This window comes from Camelus ferus, chromosome 12 (genome assembly GCF_009834535.1).
Source record: "Camelus ferus isolate YT-003-E chromosome 12, BCGSAC_Cfer_1.0, whole genome shotgun sequence".
Classification (NCBI taxonomy): Eukaryota; Metazoa; Chordata; class Mammalia; order Artiodactyla; family Camelidae; genus Camelus; species Camelus ferus.
Window position 1 is genome coordinate 4,858,691 of NC_045707.1, and position 19,047 is coordinate 4,877,737.

At 57.0% G+C, this 19,047-nt stretch overlaps 1 protein-coding gene across 1 annotated transcript in view; it reads left to right on the plus strand.

The window, feature by feature from the left end:
• The window catches only part of CACNA1I (calcium voltage-gated channel subunit alpha1 I), a 107,183-nt gene that overhangs the window by 40,541 nt on the left and 47,595 nt on the right, over positions 1–19,047 (plus strand). The window contains 2 exon segments of the mRNA XM_032492291.1: positions 4,816–4,913; positions 18,750–18,909. Coding sequence (XP_032348182.1) covers positions 4,816–4,913; positions 18,750–18,909 — 258 coding nt within the window.

Sequence of the window (19,047 nt, forward strand, 5' to 3'; positions counted from 1 at the left end):
GACGTGCCCTGAAGAGCAGATGTCCACCATGCTGACCCACCCCTGCCACGGCCCCCACCTCCGCACACCACGCCTAAGCCCCTCTCCCCAGACAGACACCTGACACGCACCCGGGAGCTAGGTGCAGCCACTCTTCTCCTGGGGTGATGTCAGGACAAAAGTGCTTGCTTTAAAGCAAAATTACTTACCTAATTAGGCGCTTGGGAGCTGGCAGGATGTAGTGGGGGGTTTTGTTGATTTTTTTTTTAGACTTTTAGCACTGAAGCTGCGCGATAAAGTAACTGTGTAATTAGGGATTAATTTCTCACTCCCGCAAGTGATGTCTTACTTGGGGCCTGAGGGAAGTCAGCCGGGTGGTTATTCACCTACAGAGCCGCCCTCTTCACCTTCCTTTTTGGGGGGGGTGCTCCCTCAGCTCTCATCCAGGGGTGGGGTGGGGGAAGGGGTTAGTAGGCGGCTTCTTCCATCACAGGTGTTATTCATGCTCCACAGGTTCCCCGATGCCTGCCGACTGTGCGGTGGGGCTGGAGCGGGGCTGTGCTGAGGAGGAGAGAGGTGCTCAGCCGCAGCCCCCCGCCCCCCTCACTGGTCGAGTTCTGATCCACACAGTCTGTCAGGATCCCTGCTGGGATGGCGCCCCATGGCCCACAGTGGTAACCTGCTCATGAGCAGCCCCCCTCATTGGCCTTTCTTTGCCCTTCCGTCTCTGTGCCTCCTGGGATCACCTCCCAAATAAACTGCTGCTCCCAAGGCCTTGGCTCAGTCTGCTTTGGGGGAACCCAAACTAGACTAGTGGTGTGAGCAGAGTGTGGAAGGAGCCAGAGCAGAGAGCAGTGAATTCAGCTTGCGGTGCAGGGACGGGGTGAGCAGGGCTTCATGGAGGAGGGGATCTTGAAGGATGAGAGCGAGGAGACGGCACGGGACAGAGGAAAGGGGCAGAGAATCACATGTTTGGTGAGCTTGGTGGGCCTAGCCCGGCGCCTGAGCTGCAGGGAGTGAGAGCAGGGGGTGGGGGAGGGGGCCGCGGCCAGACTGGAGGGCCTGAAGGGCTGTGGTCACGGGTGTGGACTTTGTTCTGAGGGCAATGGGGAGCCACTGAGGGCTTAAGTCCAGGAGTGGCACAGCTAGATTAGAGTTTTAGGAGGTTTTGACTAACTGAGGATGGGCTGGGTGGGGAGGAAGCAGGTACTGCCGCTGTCAGGAGAGGGACAGAGACTAGACTAGGGCAGGGTGGTGGAGCTGTCGGCCGACTGTCCCACGTTGGGCTTGCAGATGCAGAGTCACCGTCAGACAGCACGTTTTCCAGGGCAGAGACAGCCCCACAGTTCCCACCTCCTGCTGCTTCTCTGACCATCTCTCTCCATCCTTGTCCAGTGTTCACCTTTCTATCCTCTTCCCATCAGGGAAGAATGAGCACTACTGGGTTCTTCACTAGGCACCTACTAGTTGCTCTTTATCACTGAAAGCATTTATACCTGGTCTTGCTTCCCTCGACAGGTGATGCAGGTGCAGCAGAACATAGGTGCATGGGACCTGGGAGAAATGTTCTGGCAAATGAATTCCCTGGGAGAATCCACAAGGCCAAGTTCTTTCATGCTGCTTCGAACTCAGTGACTCATCACGTTTCCCCTTTTGACTTGACTGCCAGGAAGCTCAGACCTAACTCTTGACGCTAATTCTCCAAGAAATTTCTCTTGGAAGATTTTCAGCAGGGACCCTGAGGGCTGCAACTGATGGATTCTCAGGGGAATTTTTTCAGTGAAGGGTCAGGTCAGAGGTGAAGGGAGGGAACTGGGCCACTGCAGCAGACCCAGAGTTCTGCCAGGTTGTGACTGCTTAGTCTCCCTCATGAGATGGGGTCTGATAAGTGTTCAGACCCTAAAGCTTGCTCACTCTAGGTAATCGTGGGCCTCGGTGACTTTCAGGCATAACTCATGTCTCACTCAGGGGCCAGCCCTGCTGTTATTTTAGAGAAAAACATAAGGAAAGCGAACCCGATTTCTCACCAAGCAGCCTGAATATGCAGCGCATCTGTAGGCATTTTCCGTTCTTGCCCCACAGCCTATCCTGGATCAGGGGCCCTGGTGGGTACCCTTCCCTTAATTAAGAACCAGTAGTCCCAGACTGTGGACTGTGGGTTCCTTGAAGAGGGCATATGGGGATGGAGCCCATGTGACTGTGGGGCAGGGGAGTCAGGGACCAGGCGGGATTGTCCCAAGGGCTCCCAGAGAGGCAAGCGCTGGTGTGGTTTGTGGCCGTGGGTCTGCTCTGGTCCAGGAGAGCATGGAGAGGGGGGAGGTGGGACCTAAGTAATGTAGGTGGGGCTCAAACAGGTTAACTTGAGTAAATAATGAGAACTCACACAAGAGGCCCTCAAAAACCATTTCTTTCCTCTGTCTCCACATCCGTCTGTGAAAGAGCTATTTATTTCTATTGTGAGACTTCATGGGGATGGAACAAATCCTGGGCTGGCACCTGCTGGAGCTCAGCAGATGTGCCCGGGGCTCCTGGAATATAGTACCTGGGTGGGTTCAGCCTGGCGTGAGCTAGGAGCCCTCACCTCCAGCACATTCAGCAAAGCACAAACCGAGCCCGTCGGCAGGATGGAGAGAACCAGGCAGAAGGAAGAGGGTCTGTGTTTCGGGGAGCGGGGTGGTGCGGGGCACAGGCGGAAGGGGCTGGCTGGAGCTGGGCCTGCCGTGGGGTGGCTCTCCTAGGCCTGGTGTGTGCGTGTGTGCGCGTGCGCCAGTGTGAGAGCCTGTTTGTGTGCCCGTGTGTGCCGCCCCCGCAGCGCCTCCATCACACTCATCTCCCTGGCTGCCTGGAGAGCTCTTTCTACCAAATATGAAAACGACAGTGTGGCTCACCCACGCACGGAATCCTCATACAGCTCCACTCCCTCGGCACCCCTTCTCAGATCACCCTCTGCCTGCAGCCACTGCCCCTGGGCGCGCCTCAGCCCTCACCCTCTGCCTGGCTGCTGCCCCTGGCACCGCCACCCCTTCCCTCCCCCTCCTCTGGTCCCCCTGGTCTCTGTCTCTGGTTCTAAGGTCTCTGCCACTTTTTTGGTCACACGCCTTCATCTGAATTAGGAGTGAGTGTGGATGAGAGTGTCCAGGGAGTGTGTATGTGTGTGTGCACCGATGGCGGCGTGCAGGCGTTCGTGTTGCGTGTGAGCGCGCATCTGCATGTGTGTATGAGAGAGAGAGTGAGCGAGCACGAGAGCCGGAGCCTGTGCCCCAGAAAGCTGGGGGATGGATGGAGGCATTTCAGGCAAACGGAACTTTCACTCAATTACTCTTCAAGCAGCGGGAGGGGGTAGTGGCTTCACAACAATTGGACAGGTTTCCATGGTGTGTAGGAAAAGCCTTCATTTCCTGCTGATGATGGTGACAGGTGGAGCTGGCAGCAGTGCCGGAGTGCCAGGGTAGGGGGCCCAGGTCTGGTGATTGGGGCACCCGGGGTCAGGCTGGGGCTGCAGGCCTCTGGGACCTCTTTCAGTGGGGGATGGGGGGGCAGGTAGCAACTGAGCAGGAGGGATCTGGTGGACATGCGGGGAGCTGAGGGGACCCTGGAGACTACCCCATAGATCTGCATTCTGTGGAGATCTGAGAAGGCTTCCTGGAGGAGGCAAACTGTCTCCTAGGAATTGTAGGGCTGTTGACTGTGGAATGGGGCAGACCTATTTGGTGAGGTCCTGAGGATGAGAACTGGGGCAGCGATGAGGGCTCCAGTGTTGTCTTTGCTTTGAGTGTATCCGCTGCCTGGGTGCGTACTCCTGAGAGTAGGGGGCCGGGTCTGAGTCATTCTTGGACCCATAGCACCTAGACTAGCCTGGTTCATCGTAGACTCAGGGATGGAGAAACTTCCGGGACTCCAAGGGCATCTGCACAGAATCTGATCAAGGTTTCAGTGGACAGAAATGAGGGAGGGGCGTCCCCGGCCGGAGGGACAGTGGGAGAATGTCCTGCAAGGGGGAAGTTCCGTGAGCCCACGAGGTTGGAGGGGGGGCCTGGGCACCCTGCAGGGGGCTGGCTGGACTGGGTTTGTCCAGGAAAGAGTGGATTATTCCTGCAGGCAAAACACAGCATTCTTGCCACATCCCAGAGACGTGGCCTGTGATGCCTGGCCTCGCATGGGCCCACGGTGGAGCTCAGAGACAAAGAGACACGGATAGACCTGGGCTGTCTCCTGGCTTGAGCCTCTACCCATTTGCTGGGTGACCTGGGACACGTGACATCACCTCTCTTACAGCCTCATCTCATCATAAATCCAGGCATCTAGCCCTGGCCTGGGGGGCCCCTGCAGACTTGGGGACATGAAGGGACTAGGAGTTCCACTCAGGCCTCTGCCCTCAGCGAGGGCCCCACAGACGCTGCTGCTGCTGTGATTGTGATGGCCAGTCGCCATCTGGGGTTAGCCTGGGGCCTCTTGGCCCCTCAGTTCTCCCGTCTGAGGAATGGGGCGAATCCTTCCTGCTTCAGAGGCTGCCCTGGAAGCTGGGGCAGGAGCCGCCTGGCACAGTGCTGGGTGTGCAGTGGGGACCCAGCGTCTCTGCTTGTCCTTTCCTTTGCTCCCTGGCTGCATCTGCTGGGATCCTCGGGGCAGTCTGGGAGGTAGATGTCACCCGCCCAGCTTACAGAGAGGGAGACAGGCCCAAGGAGACAGCCCTGAGCCACAGGGCTGACGGGGCTTAACTGGGATTCTGACTACTTTTCTCACTCCTTCCAGGCCGGTGTGGACGTGGGTGGCCTGGCCCATGGCTCCGGCTGACCCTCCCGCTCCCCACCTCATTCTCCTCCGCTCTCTTTGCAGGATGGTCGAGTACTCCCTGGACCTTCAGAACATCAACCTGTCAGCCATCCGTACTGTGCGTGTCCTGAGGCCCCTCAAAGCCATCAACCGTGTGCCCAGTGAGTTGGTGCCCCCTGCCCTGACCCAGCCCGCCCAGTGCCCAGTGCTGGGCACAAGATCCTTCAGTGACTGGACAGATGTAGGTCCTGCTCCCAGAGGCTCATGGGCCAGTATCTGAAGGTGCTGGGAGGTGGCCCTGATGCCTCTGGGTCCCCAGAGGACTCAGATTGCAGCAAGTTCTGGCTTTTCGGGGACAAGGTTCCTTGGCGGTGGGGGGGGGGGAAGTGGGGTGCTGTCAAGGTGGCCTGTGTGTGAAAATAAGCTGCTTGGTTTGAGGGAGTACATTGTGCAGAATTTCACTGGGGGGGGGCTCCCGGACTCCTCCACTTGTGCTGACTGACTTAGAACTCAAGCTCCCAAACCCCTCATCACCCCCACCATAGGGCCACCCCCATAGGTCCATTCACCCTCCCCCACCCCGACCATCTGCCTGTCCATCCGTCCATCCACCCACCCATCCACCTGTCTACCCACCTCGTGTTGAGAGAGGTTATCGGATAACAAACCCTGACATCTGCCCAAACTCACACAGCTTTCAAAGCTTTTCCTCCCTGTGATTGTTTTTGAGCCTTACAGTCCCCCTGGGAGGGAGGTGGGCTGTTCTCCTGAAAAACTGAGATGAAAAAACCGAGACTTGGAGACACAAGGTTACTTGCCCAAGAGGTCTCCTGACTCTTTCCACTGCCCTGGGTCAGGAATGGGATGGGATCCAGGGAAGGAGATGGGGGGCCCTGCTTGCATGGGCTTCAGCCCTGATGGGGAAGGACAGGAACTTTATGAGCATCTGCTCACCTCCTGTGTGCCAGGCACTTGACTTAATCCTCTCAACAATGCACTTGAGGCTCAGAGAGGTTAAGTGGCTTGCAGAAAGTCACACAGCAGTTCTGGGGCAAGGCAGAGGGATCTGAGCAGAGCTATGTCCGTTCTAAGCCCAGCTCTTTCCCTGGCTCCATCTGAACTCTTGCTTCTCCTCCCCGCCTGAGCCTGTTTCCCCATCTTTAGATGGGAGGGCTCCTTGCCCCTCTTCCTCCTCCACAGTCAGCACTGACTCCACTCCCCCCATACCCAGCTGTGGGGCCCTTGGGGGTGCCCTGCCACTCGTCCCACCCAGTCTACCTCTCTGCAGCCGTCTGCTGTGAGTACCCTGAAGGCTGGCCTGACTCTGGGTTCACGGAGCCTGTCGGTCAGCCCAGGCAGGCCTGGTGGGGCAGTGGACGCCATGCTCTGGGACATTTGTGGAGCAAGGTGACCTGGAGGGGCTGGCTGGCTTGCATTGGGCAAGGTACAGAGAGGCTCCTGGGGGGCTGGAGTCTCAAGGTCGCATGTACAAGGTCAGCTCCCCACTGGTGAACCTTGACTGATGGGAAACTCCAGGGGTCCCTGAGAGCTGCTGTGAGGGTCCTGAGGGACAGGTTGAGAGGTGGGGGTAGGGGGTGAGCAGTGAGAACCAAAGCTGTGGGGGTGGGGAGAGGAGCAGTCCAGCTGTAGCACCTTTGCCCCTCCCACTGTCCTGGGAGACTCGCTCGGGGGCAGGGAAAGGACATCCAGAGAGGCCGTCCTAGGTGACAGCTTCTCTCTATCCTTCCCTTATTCTAGAAGACACCTTAGAGATCACCTAGTTCAAAATCATCTTTACCTCATTTAACAAATGAGAGTGAGGCCCAGAGAGGGCCATGACCAGTCCAAGGTCACACAGCAGGGACTAAACTGGAGCCCGTTCTAACCAGGACACCTTCCCCAGTGGCATGTGTTCCTCTCCCTCAGGCTCCACCTCCCTCTGCTGGGAAACTGGCCACAGTGGGCTTCGTTCCCTCAGCGCCCAGAACGATGCCAGGTGCATAGAAGGCATTCAATAAATAGGTGTGAAGTGGACCCACAGGGCAGGTGTTATGGAGCATCCGTCCTGTGCCAGGGCCACAGTGCCGTCAGCGCTCAGACAGACAGGCACTGGCATGTGGAGCACCCGGGGTGCAGGGCGGGGCAGAGTGGGGGACGCTGGGGGTATGAGGTGATATCTGTGCAGAGACTCAGCAGGATTTGGGGATTAACCAGGCAAGGGAGTGTTTTAGACGTGCCAGGCAGTGGGGAGGAGAATGAGGGGGTGAGCTGGACACAGGACTGCTCTGGTAATGTGTATGAGTGATGGCCAGGCTGGGCAGGATGGAGAGGAACAGGTGATCAGAGGCTCTGCTTTGGTCTTGGAGAGTCATGGAGGAAGCCCGCATCTGGCTCGGGCAACCTCAGCAGGGAGGGCACAGGGCAGGGCCACATCTCTCTGGGTGCCCCACTCAAGTGTTCCCATTTCTGTCCTGCAGGAAGCAACCACCATATGGCCATTATCACTCTTCTGGCCATGCAGCCCACAGGCCCGGCCCCCTTTCTAGAGATGTGTGTGTATGTGCTGGGGTCACACATGGTGTTTGTACATGATCCTGTGGTCTACACCTCCCTTCAGGTCTCTGGATCTGACAGGCATGAGAGTAGCCATGTGACAGGACATTTGAGAAGAGATGGTTTAGAAGAGGGGTGGACAGGGTAGACACACAGGGTCTCTGTGGGTAGGTTTCCATACATCTGTGTGTGTGTGTGTGAGTGTGCAGGTCTCTGTATCCATGAGAGACCATGTATTGTATGTATATGTGTGTGCACACGTGGGGTTGTGTGCATGTGGGGTGTGTATACGTGGGGGTGTGTGCACATGTGGGGGGAGGTGGGCACCTGTGTCTCCTTCCCGGCCCCCCACCTCCCTCTCTTGCTGGCTGTGTAAGGAGCTCATTAGGTGGCTCCTGGCTGTGGGGGTCACTCCAGGCCCCCAGTGCCAGTCTGTCCGGTTCTCTGGAGAAGACCCCAGGTTGGGCCCTGCACTTCTGGAGGCTACAATTTTGGAGGCTGGGTGGCCTGGAGAGCCCAGAGAGGAGTTCAGATCTTTCTTCAGGGGCCTCTTTCCTGCTAATAGGCTTCGCTGGGTGGCCCAGGGTGGCCCGAGGTGGGGAGTTCTGTTCCCGCTCTGAGATGATTCCACCTCTCAGCGAACAAACGAGTCTCTCCAATTTTGCTTTCTCAGAATCTGGCATGGGGAGTTGTTGGCGGCATGAACCCTCCAGGATCCCAAATATTACCAATGTGCCCCCCCTGGAAAGGGACCTTAAGATAAATTCATATTCATGAGAAACTTAATTAACAGGAGCCTCAGGTCGTTGGAGCAGGTCCGCTGGTCCAGACCCTCATTTATAGAAGGGGATGCTTCTTTCCCGGGTGCTGCATGTTCTGCCCAGGGTCACCGGGGACTGAGCGGCATTGGGAGCTGGGAGGGCAGGCACAGGCTTATAGAAGTGTCTCTTTGAGAGGTCTGCTTGGTTGCCTCCTTTTTTTCTAGATGTTTCCCTGAACATTCCAAGTCCTCTCATTTATCTTCAGGGCGGCTTCTGCCCTGGGACGCATTCTTTTCAACAATAGCCTGTAGCTTTCAGTTTGGCCACTAGATGGCAGGCTAGAGAACTGGACTGGGCAAAGTCAAATTATGGGTTATTAATTGCAAAGTTGTGGAGAGTGGGATGGCTGCCTGCAGTTCAGAAAGTAGTGTAAAAACATGACCAACTAAGAAGACTCGGTCGGGTTGTCAGGGAGTGTAAGTGCTGCTTCTTAGCTCAGCTGGGAGCCTGCTGTGTGACCTGGGAAGCCTCTTGGTGTCTCTGGGCCTGTTTCCTTACTTCCACAAAGGAGGAGGAGGTTCTGATTAGATGTATGATTCTCGGCTTTGCCCAGGATGGACGGGGCGCCTTTACAGAGCCTCGTGAAATATGTCCCTCCACCCCACTCCTTCAGGTCTGTCCTGACCACTCAACCAGTTATGGACAGAAGGCAGGAGATAGCATGGAGGAGAAGGTTGGGAGGGAGGGAAGAAGCACTAGGCCGTGAGTCAGGAGGCTGGGTTCTGGTTCCTCTCTCTATGACCTTTCATAAGTCCCTGTCCCTTTCTGGGCCTTGGCAAGATGGGGCTGGATTATCTCTGAAAGTGCTGCCTCTTGGCACCAGCGGACTCCTGGCCTCTCCCAGCCTGCACACCCCTCAGGCAGCTGTAGTGCTTCCCAGAACCCACTGGCCAAGCCATTTAAACATGGAAAGTGCTTTTTTTCTCCAGTAAGAAACTAGGGCAGTTACTCCAATGCCTGAGCCAGCTGAGTCTGAGCTGCTGGCCCACATCTGCACCTGGCCGCTGCACACCCGGCCCAGGCTGGGGGGAGGGCGGGGTCGGAAGGGAAGCCAGGGGAGCTCGGGGGCAGCTGCTCGGAATGCTGAGCCTCCCCTGGGCCACTGCCCACCTCCCAGAGCCCTGAACCCCTGGTTCAGCATGGACCCACCTCTGTGCAAGGGCCTCTGGGCTGGGCCTGGGATGGGGTGGAGCGAGGTGGAGCCTGCCTCCTGTGGCAGGGCCCGTGGACAGGGAGGCAGAGCTAACAGTCCTGTGGGGAGGGCTACTGTTGGACTTCAGCTGCTGGACCAGGAACTGGAGATTTACTCTGTATTGAGAGTCCCATGGGCTAGTCCCTTCACCTGCCCATCGTGAAACCCTGGGCCTCCATTTCTCTAATGACAAGATGAGCTTAATAATACCACTTTCCATATAGTTTTGTAAGGATGAAATGCTTTGTGTGTAGAGAACTTAGCCCAGAGCCTCATATGCAGTAAGTAGTCAATAGGTGCTACTATTATGAAGAAGGTGCTGGGAGCATTGAGGATAGAGGGTGGGGACATCAGGACCTCTTCAGAAGCAGCTGGGTTTGGAAGATGCTCACCACGTGCACAGAGGGCTGCGGCGGGGGTGGTCCTGGCAGACGGAGTGGAATTACACGTGCAGAGGCGGAGAGGAGGCGCTGTCCTGGGAACAGTGGAGCTGGGCAGAGGACTGCGTGTCAGGGGGAGGCAGGAGGTGAGTGTTCCACGTCTTTGAGTGATTTACTAATGACAATAAACGGCTAAATTTTATCAGGTGCTTTACACGGTTGTTATTTCACCTTCATAACAGCCCTAGGCAGAGAGAGGTTGAGTAACCTGCCCAAGGCCACACAGCTGGCCAGCGCTTTTTGCCCCTTTTCACGACCTCCTTCCTTTTCCTTTTAGTGTGTAGACATTCAGCCACCTACTCCATCTACAGGGCGTCAGAAAGACCCCTGTCCAGGGTCCAGGCAGAAAGGCCCTGTAGACTACAGTAATGCCCTTCCTCTCCTGGTCTACCCCCAAGGTTAGTGTGCTCCGGACGTTTGAACGCCTTTCACCGTCAGGGTGCAGACCTCTCATGGTGCTGAGCCCTGTGCAGCTCTATGGGGACGAGTCAGGGCAGGAAGGATTGCACAGTGGTCAGTGCAGAGTGTGGCCTGAGAGTCGCTCTGCCAGCATTCAAAACTTAGGTTAATTCACTGCAGGGCCTGGGGAAAGAGTCTTCTCTTGCTTCGGACCCCTGTCTGCATTGTACGGATTGGGGATGGCACATGGCACCTCTGTGTGGGTTAGTCTGCAGTGCCAGGTGTAGACCAGGTGCCCTGTTAGCTACCCATCCCAGCCTTCCTCACAGAGGGAGGGTCCCAGTGTCGGGGCTAATGACTGCATTAACCTGAACTTAGATCAGAGTTTGTGCCTAGGATCTTAGCCAGTGGCTCCACCTCAGTTTCTCCATCCATATAAAGGGGACCCAGCCCTCCTTTGCTAGGCCCTGGGGCAGCAAAATATCCTCATGACACCTGCTCATAGAAGGGGTGCCCAGCGAAGGTGCCAACACCAGGCGTTGATCACGTGGGAGTCTCATACTCCGCATCTGTTGGCAGGAGGGCTGGGGGCCTTGAAACAGAGCTTGCATGAGAATCTCAGCATCTTCACTGTGCACGTGTGTTTACTAGGGCCTGGGGTGCAGCTGAAGGAGGCTCTGACCCCGGGCAGGACCTTGGACTTTAGAGTGTCTGTTCTTGGCACCCACGAGGGGCTCCCAGCCACCCTGGGGAAGAAAGGCTTGGCAGCCCCCAGGAAAGGAAGGGAGGGGAGGACGGAGGCAGGGAGAGAAAAGCGACAATGCAGTGGAGGGGCCTGATTTCCCCAGGGCTGCTGCCTTTTGGAAAGGATGGGGGTGGGGGGGAGAACATCTGGCCAGAGCATCTGATGAGAACCTGACTTGGGAACAGGAAAGAGCAGCCAGGACTGTGGAAGGAGATGCTTGGGGTGGGGGCGGGGTGAAGGTCCCCCTCCCGCCACCATGAGAGGGAGTGATTCCTGGACAGGACACCGGATCAAGGGAGAGAGCCACTGTGTATTCATTCATTCATTCATTCATCCAATCGTCCATTCATCCAAAGTAGCATGCGCTAAGGCACCACCGGGCCAGGCTTTGGTCGGATGTGCAGTCACGACAAGACTCAGATGCAGCCCCTTTTCTGCAGGCAGACACTGGAGCCAGGAGCTGTGGGCCACGGGGACACGTGCTCTAACAGAGGCAGCAGGGGCTGAGGGGAAGGGCCACCAACTACTTTGAGGAGGCTTCACAGAGGAGAGGGACAGGACGTTTGAAGAATGGGTAGGAGGGCAGCAGGGGCCACAGTGGGGGTGGGGACGTTCAGTGGGACAGGGCCAGGCCCACCCCCAAGGGTGTGAGCACTGATGGCCTAGGGAAGGACCCGGAAGCGTCCCTGGGCTGGAGGGTGCAGGGCTGCCAACTCCTTGCCTAGGGTTTGTTTCTTATCTCAGGTGGGTGCTGAGGCCCCTACCTGGCTGGGCCCTGCAAGCAGCTGTGTCCTCTGCAGCCTGGCCGTATGCTGCCTGGCCCGCCCTCCCGGCACCCACTGTGCCCCTGATTAGTTGGCACTGGCCATGGCAGGAGCAGCAGACGGCCTCTCCCGGCTGCTCAGCGCCCTCCACTGACCTGGCCAGACACGAGAGAGGGGAGCCCCATGGCCAGCCACAGCCTCGGCGCCCCTTGCCCTCGGCCTGCCTCCCTTCTCCCGGCTGCAGGCTGTACCCCGGCAGAGGCTGGCATGAGTTCGGCTCTTTCTACTTGAGCTGGCCTGGCAGAGGGGCCACGCTAATCAGGCCTGACAGTGCCCGTCTGCAGGGAGCACCCCAGACCCCCGGGGGAGACGCCTGTCAGGAAGTGCACCCCATCTCCTCCTGGGTCCCTACTGCCCCCAAGGGCCCCTGTCTGGCTGCTGCCCGGCTTCCCTCAGGGCAGGGGGTCTGGTCTGGGGGTCCCTGGTGAGAAGGGGTGAAAAGGTTGAGCAGCTCCATCAGTTTGTCCACCCGTCATCCGTCTCCCCCAGCTCCTGGCTTTAAATGCCGCCTAGAGAGTACCTCTACTCTGATGCCTCCCACATGACACTCTAGGCCATACTTCCCTCTTCTGAACCCCAGACCCCGAGAGCTTATGAAACGACTTCACGTGGTTGTGCACCAGGCACCCCGAATTCCACGTGTCCCAGTGGAGCCCTGTCTCCACTGATGGCCGCTCTGTGCCTCTGGCCTCAGGCCCCTGACCTTGGAGCTGCCCTGGCTCCTTTCTTCCACTCATACCACATCCTGCCCCTTGGCTCAACCTTTAAAATGTCTCCAGAATCCAGCCACGCCCCCCTCCACTGCCATTGTCATCTGGACCCAGCCAGATGTGCAGTATCAGGCTGGCAGGTAAGAGATGGCTGCGCCAGGCTGGGCAGAATGGAGAGGAGCAGGTGGACAGAGGCCCAGTTCCCATCCTGGAGAGTCACGGAACCGAGCAACGTCAGAGGGCACAGCCCAGGGCCACATCTCTCTGGGTGTCCCCCTCTGGGCTTTCTATTTCTGTCCCTCAGGAGGCAGCTACCATGTGTCCGCTGTTACACCCCTGGTCATGCAGCCCACAGGCCCGGCCCACTTTCTGGAGATGCGAGCATGTGCTGGGGTCACACATGGGCGTTTGTACAGCAGCCGCAGGCTGTGTCCTCTTTCGGGCCTCCCTCTTCTGCCCTGGCCCAGCAGCCGGGGAGAGTCTTTCCAACCTCTCAGACCACGACTCTCTTCTGCCCACTGCTCTCAGCGTGAGTAGAAGCCGGAGTCTCACACTCACCTGCAGGCAGCCCCCTTGTTCGCGCTCCTCCCGCCCTTGCCCTCTGCCTGGAGAGCTCTTCCCCAGATGTGCACACAGCTGCCCCATGCACCTTGCCGGTGAGGCCTTTCCCGGCCCCCGCTTTAAACCAGCCTGACCCCCGGCCCTAACCTGGCACTCCCCATCCCCTCCCCCATTCCGCTTTTTGTTTCTGTAGCACGTCTCCCCCAGCAAATGAGGAAATGCACTGATTTATTATGTTTGTTGTTTTCTGTCTGTCTCTCCCTTCCCTGAGCTAGAATATTGGTTTCACAAGGGCAGAGAACTTGGTGTGGTGTTTTTTTTTAACTGATATATCCCTAGGGCTTAGAGTGGTGCCCGGTGCATCGTAGGCCCTCACTAAATATTTGTTGAATGGACCCATCCACTCTCACTCCTCCGTTCATTCACACTGCCCTCCTCGGAGGGGCCGCTCTGTGCCAGGCCCTGGGCTGGACTGGCGGACGTGGAGCCCTGATGGGCCTGGCACTCCTCGTTTCCGGGGGAGGGCAGGGCTGTGAGCTGATGAACACTGACATTGTAGTTAAGTACTGCGATGGAGGGCGGGCGGGGCTGAGGCAGCTCACTGCCGGGGCACGAGCCCAGCCCGGGGACCAGAAGAGGTGTCCACGCAGCTGAGGTCTGAAAACAGAAGAGAGAGGGTGTGTGCGAGGGCCTGGAGGTGACCCAGGAACGGGAAGTGCGTGGGTCTGGCTCCAGCATGGACCCCCTCCTGCCTTGGGAAGTGGACCCAGCATTGTCCCTGGGGGCACAATAGTAACAGGAACCCTTATGGCAGAATCGGGGAGGGTGATGTGGGTGGGGGCAGGTGTGCAGAGGTGGGGAGTTGGGGTGCTGGGGGCATCTGCAGTCTGGCTGGAGCAGCAGGTTGAGGTGAGGCCGGGAGAGAGGCTGGAGGCTGATTGTGGGGGCCTGTGAGCAGGGGATGGGGGCAGGCGGGGTAAGGATTTACACCTTCTTCATGGGGGTAGATGGGCTTCTGAGTTTGGGGGCACCTCCCTCTGAGGTGTCCTGGCCTTAGGGTGTTCCTGAGGCTGAATAGGAACCACTGTCCTCTTCTGTAGTTGAGGCCACTGGGTCCCAGAGAGGGCCAGCTCTGCCTCGAGGCTGCCCAGCCAGGAATGGGACAGATGTCCTGTCCTGGGTCGCTGCTTTAGATGCTTATCAGGGTATGCACTACACTGGATGTTCTGAGGACTCCGGGATCCTCTTTCTGTTCTTGGCTGAGGAAGCAGGGCCCTCAGCCACACTCCTGGGTGGCCGGCAGCCTGCCCTCATCAAGGCCCACCTGGTCCCCACCCCAAGCAGAAGGCCTGAAAAGTCACACCAAGAGAGCAGACCAGGTAAGCTTCATCCTGAGAGGGGATAAAGGAGAGCCGTCGGGAGCTAAGGGCAGGAGGCCTTCATGACTAACTGGACGTGAGAATCAGAGAAGACTGACTGAAGGAGGAGGCTTTGGCTAGCGGAGGGTGTGGGGGGAGACAAATAGAAAGGATGGTCCGAGGCAGATGGTGACAGGTCTTAAAGGCAGTCTCTCTTTCCCTCCATCTCTGTTCTCTGTCTGCATTTCTCTCTCTCTCTCTGTTTCACTTTCTCTGTCTCTGTTTCTCTCTCTTCTGTATCCAGTGCCATGGGAACTGAGGCCAGAGTGGAGCCGTCGGACTTGCTTTAGCTAATTACTTGACTGTGGACATAAAAGGAGGATTAGCTGGGCTCTTGCGGGGTCCTCCCTGGCTCCCTAATCCTGTGGCCCCTTTTCCCTGGTGCGGAAGCGAGTTCCTCGCTTTGCGTCCCTAATTAGCTAATTATGCCTTGCCTCTGTGGCCCTGGGACTCTCTGGGCCCCAGGGAGGACTGAGAAGTGAGCTGGGGCCCAGCTCAGCGGAGGGAGAAAGGAGGGGAGGAGGGACCCGGCTGCCATTCAGGGAAGCCAGCTGGGCAGGTTTTCAGGAGCCTTTCAGAATTTCAATATCCCAGAGAACTGGGAAATGTAATTAATTGAGCCACAAAGGCTGGGCCCAGGGGAGCAGGCAAGGAGCAGCCAGGCTGGGACTGTGTGGAACAGCCTCCTCCAGACCGTTCTGCTGCAGCCCCTTCTCACAGCCGATGCCTGGCCCTCCGCGCTTGCCTCCAGCCTGTCTCGGCCTCCAGGATTGCTCCTTCCCCCATAAAGCCTAGAGCTGATGGAGGGCCCCTCCTGCTTAGATATCTGCCCACGGGACTCCCTGACCAGCCACTGAGCAGAGAGCCCCACTCTCCTCAGACCTCCAAGTGCGGCCTGAATGCCTTCTCTGGACAGTCATGCTCTGTACTTTGGCCTCAGCTTCTGTAGCCAGCAGGGCCCAGCTCCAGTCAGCCCCTTCAGGAATATGCCTGAAGTTGTCCCCACTCCCCGGGCATGGTCCCTTTCCCCAACACTGTGGCTCCCTGCTGGTAGACTACAAGCTCTGAGGGGGTGAAAAATGCAACATTGGATTCCCATGTGCCTAGTACTGTGTCTGGTATGTAACAGTATTTATAAGTGTTTGATGAATGACTGAATGATGGGGCACCAGAATGGCCTGCAACTAACTTACATAACATTTGGATGGATTACAGGGTGCTTGCTCTGTTTTCTTACTTCTCTCTTCTGCACACCCCCTGGTTACCCTGTTGGGGGGCGGTTGTGGCAAGGTGGGTATCGAGCCTTCACTCACCCTGGCTTGCTCTCAATTGGAGATCAGGAGCTGCAAGGGAGCCCCACTGCTTTCCCAAGAGGAGGCTGACCTAGTTTTGTGGGGAGGGAGGATAGGGGTGGGCATTAATTATTGATTGGAAATCACTCCATACGGAGCTTGTGATGCAAATCCCAAATAATTACCCTCATTAATATCCACCTCAGCAATCGCCCTGGAATAAATAAAAGTCTGGACAGGGCTACTGTTCTCCTTGTCACCACCCTTCCATCCTCCCCTGTTCAATATTTCAATCCCTCCCCATGACTTATCACATCATTCATTCATGAACAGTCATTCAGTAAATGTTGGCTGAGGCTGTGCTCTGGGCCAGGACCTGCTGGGTTCTGGGAACACTGAGGTGACTCAGACGCAGGCCCTGCCCTCAGGAATTTACAGCCCAGTGGAAGAGACAGGAGAGTAAACAGATGACTGTGCACTAAGGCTAGAAGAAGACTATATGTTGCTGTAAATGGTACCTCCAATGTTGTGCAGTATGCAACCTGTACAACTGTACATGGCAGCCTAGGCTAGGTTGGAGGCGCTGAGGTTGCCCAGAGAAGAAGAGAGAGAGACTTGGTGAGAAAGAGTATGGAAGTCTTCACAGAGAGAAAGTAGATCCTTAATGGAGCTGTGGTGGCTGAATAGGGGTTTGCCAGGCACAAGAGAGGTGGAAGATTGTTCTAGAAAGAGGGAACGGCATGAGTAAAAAAGCATGGAGGTGTGAAATCCCATGGTATCTTTAGGGAACTTTAAATAATTTGATATTGTTAGACTCAGGGTGCACACTGGGGCAGGAGGGAGAGACGAAGATGAGACTAGAGAGGCAGGCAGGGGGCACAGGGATCACAGGATCTTGTGGGGGGTGTGACCCACCAGCTCTTGACACCCTTTGGGGCCACAGACACTTGTGTGGACCTTCTTCTCAGAAAAATTCATGACATCATACCTGCATATTTTATAGCAATTCCATGAGGTTCATGCAGTCCTTCCAGGGACCTCCCCCTGCCTGCTAGGGGTTCACAAACCCCAGCTTCTGTAGCTGTTGGGAATGCCAGCAGGTTTCACACACAGTGGTGACATGCCCAGAATAGCGTTCTAGAGTTGGCATTATCAGGAATCAACCCTTCTCTGTCCTGGTCTCTGCTTTCCCTGGGCTGACTACTTCCCCAGGCAGACTCTGTCCTCCCCAGGCAAGAGGGCCCCAGCTGCTCCAGGCTTAACTCCTCCCAGCTTGGAACCCCTGCGGAAAGAGAGCATCTCTTTTTCTGTAGTTCCAGCAGAAGTCTCAGTGCTGCCTCTCATTGGGCCTGGAGTCACGTGCCCATCTGGGATCAACCACTGGGGCTGGGGGAGCAGAATATGCTGATTGGCCAGGCCTAGATCATGTGATCTCCATGTCAGCCCACCCAAACCACAGGGACTGGAATTGGGGCGTAGGACTCTTAGGACTGTGGAAGGAGGGGATGGGCAAAACCACAGAGGCTTGCAGTCCTGTGGATTCTCCAGCGGCTGGGTGGCTGGATGTTCTTGCAAGGGAGGAGTCAGGAGAGAGCGAGTGACCTGCAGACAGTTACTGAAGTTGTGATGGTGGGTGACTTCTTCCAGACTTGGGAGAGCTGGGTCCTTTTCACAGCTGGGGACTGAGCCTCCAGAGAGAGGGGGAGAGAGGGCATAGAAGGTGCAGATGGGTGAGCCCAGGGCAGGAGGGGCAGAAGGGAAGGCTAGGAAGACAGAAGTGAAGGATGGTAAGTGTGTGGAATGGGGCCAGAAGCTGAGCACGTTTTCCATTTTCTCTGTGGGTGGGAGCCCCAGAATTTGCTGAGAGTTGGGTGTGGCCCCTGAGCCGGGGAATCTTTGCAGGGTGGTTGCTGTCTTCTTGGGTCCCTTTGCTGAGTGGCCTTGTCCTCCAAGAGGGGAGGGGACTGGTTCAAGGTCCCACAGGTCCCAGAGACCAGCAGGGTGGGGATTTGAACCCATATCTCTCTAAATTAGAGGCTTCGTGCTTTCCACAGGCTTCCTCTCCCTACCTGTGGGGTTTCAGGACGTCAGACCCCTGCCTCCAATGCCACAGGAAGTGACTATCATGTTCTGCTCCCCTTCCCATGCCTGCCTGACGCCCTGTTCAGGTCACCCTGTCACCCTCCCTGGGGATGTCTGTCTCCCCTCCCAATTCCTCACTTTCTCCTCCTCACCTCTGGCTTGGCTCATTCTTTGCAGTTGTTTCTCAGAAAAGGAAAAGACCTCTTTCCCTGGCACCAGGTCAGGTCTGAGTCCTTTGGCTGGCCGTGGTTCTTCAGAGCTCTGCCTGGTTCCATCATGCAGTGGGGTGGGTCAGCAGAGTGCCTCTGGCTGGTACTGATGGGTCCTGGCATGATCAGGGGACAAGTGACTGCCCTGGAGATGAAGGACATTCAGGACACACTTATTAGGCACCTGCTATGCCCATCCTAGGTGGGGGCTGGGTATAGTGAGATGAGCCCACCTCAGTCCCAGGCCTCTGGGTCCTTGGTGTTGTGGAAAGAGTGCTGGACTTGGTGTCAGGACACCTGGTTTAAGTCCAGACCCTGCTCCTTCTGCTGTGCGACCTTGGGCAAGTAACTTCAGTTCTATGAACCTCCAGTTGCCTCTTCTATAAAATAGGGATAATAGTACCACCCTCACAGAGTTGTCACGGAGACCAAAGGAGATCATATTTGTGCACTACCCAGAAAAGCACCTGGCACATAGAAGTTGCTCTATAAATGCCTGCTTATTCATCTGTGATCTAGTGGAAGTGCAGTGGGGCCCAGAGCCATTGCCATGGCCTCTGGGTGGAGGGGCAGATACCAAGGAGAAGGTCTGTCTTGTGGCCACTGAGCAGGCTAGGTGCAGTGAGGAGGCCCTGCGCACATGTCTCACCTCTCCTCCCACCGCCTCCTGTTTCTCTAACCCTGCTCCCGCTCTCTCCTCTCTGGGACCTCTGCCTCTGTCTGCCAACCCCTCCACCCTTCCCTCTCCCAGGTATGCGGATCCTGGTGAACCTGCTCCTGGACACGCTGCCCATGCTGGGAAATGTCCTTCTGCTCTGCTTCTTTGTTTTCTTCATCTTTGGCATCATCGGCGTGCAGCTCTGGGCAGGCCTGCTGCGCAACCGCTGCTTCCTGGAGGAGAACTTCACCATGTGAGTGCGGCCCCCGGCCCCCCGCCCCGTGGCCCCCGGCCAGCTTTCCCTGGGGCAGCAGTGGGGCTGAATATTTTAGGGCTAGGAATGTCTCCCCATTGACCACCTGGTCCCAAGCCTTATTCCCAGTGGCGCAGA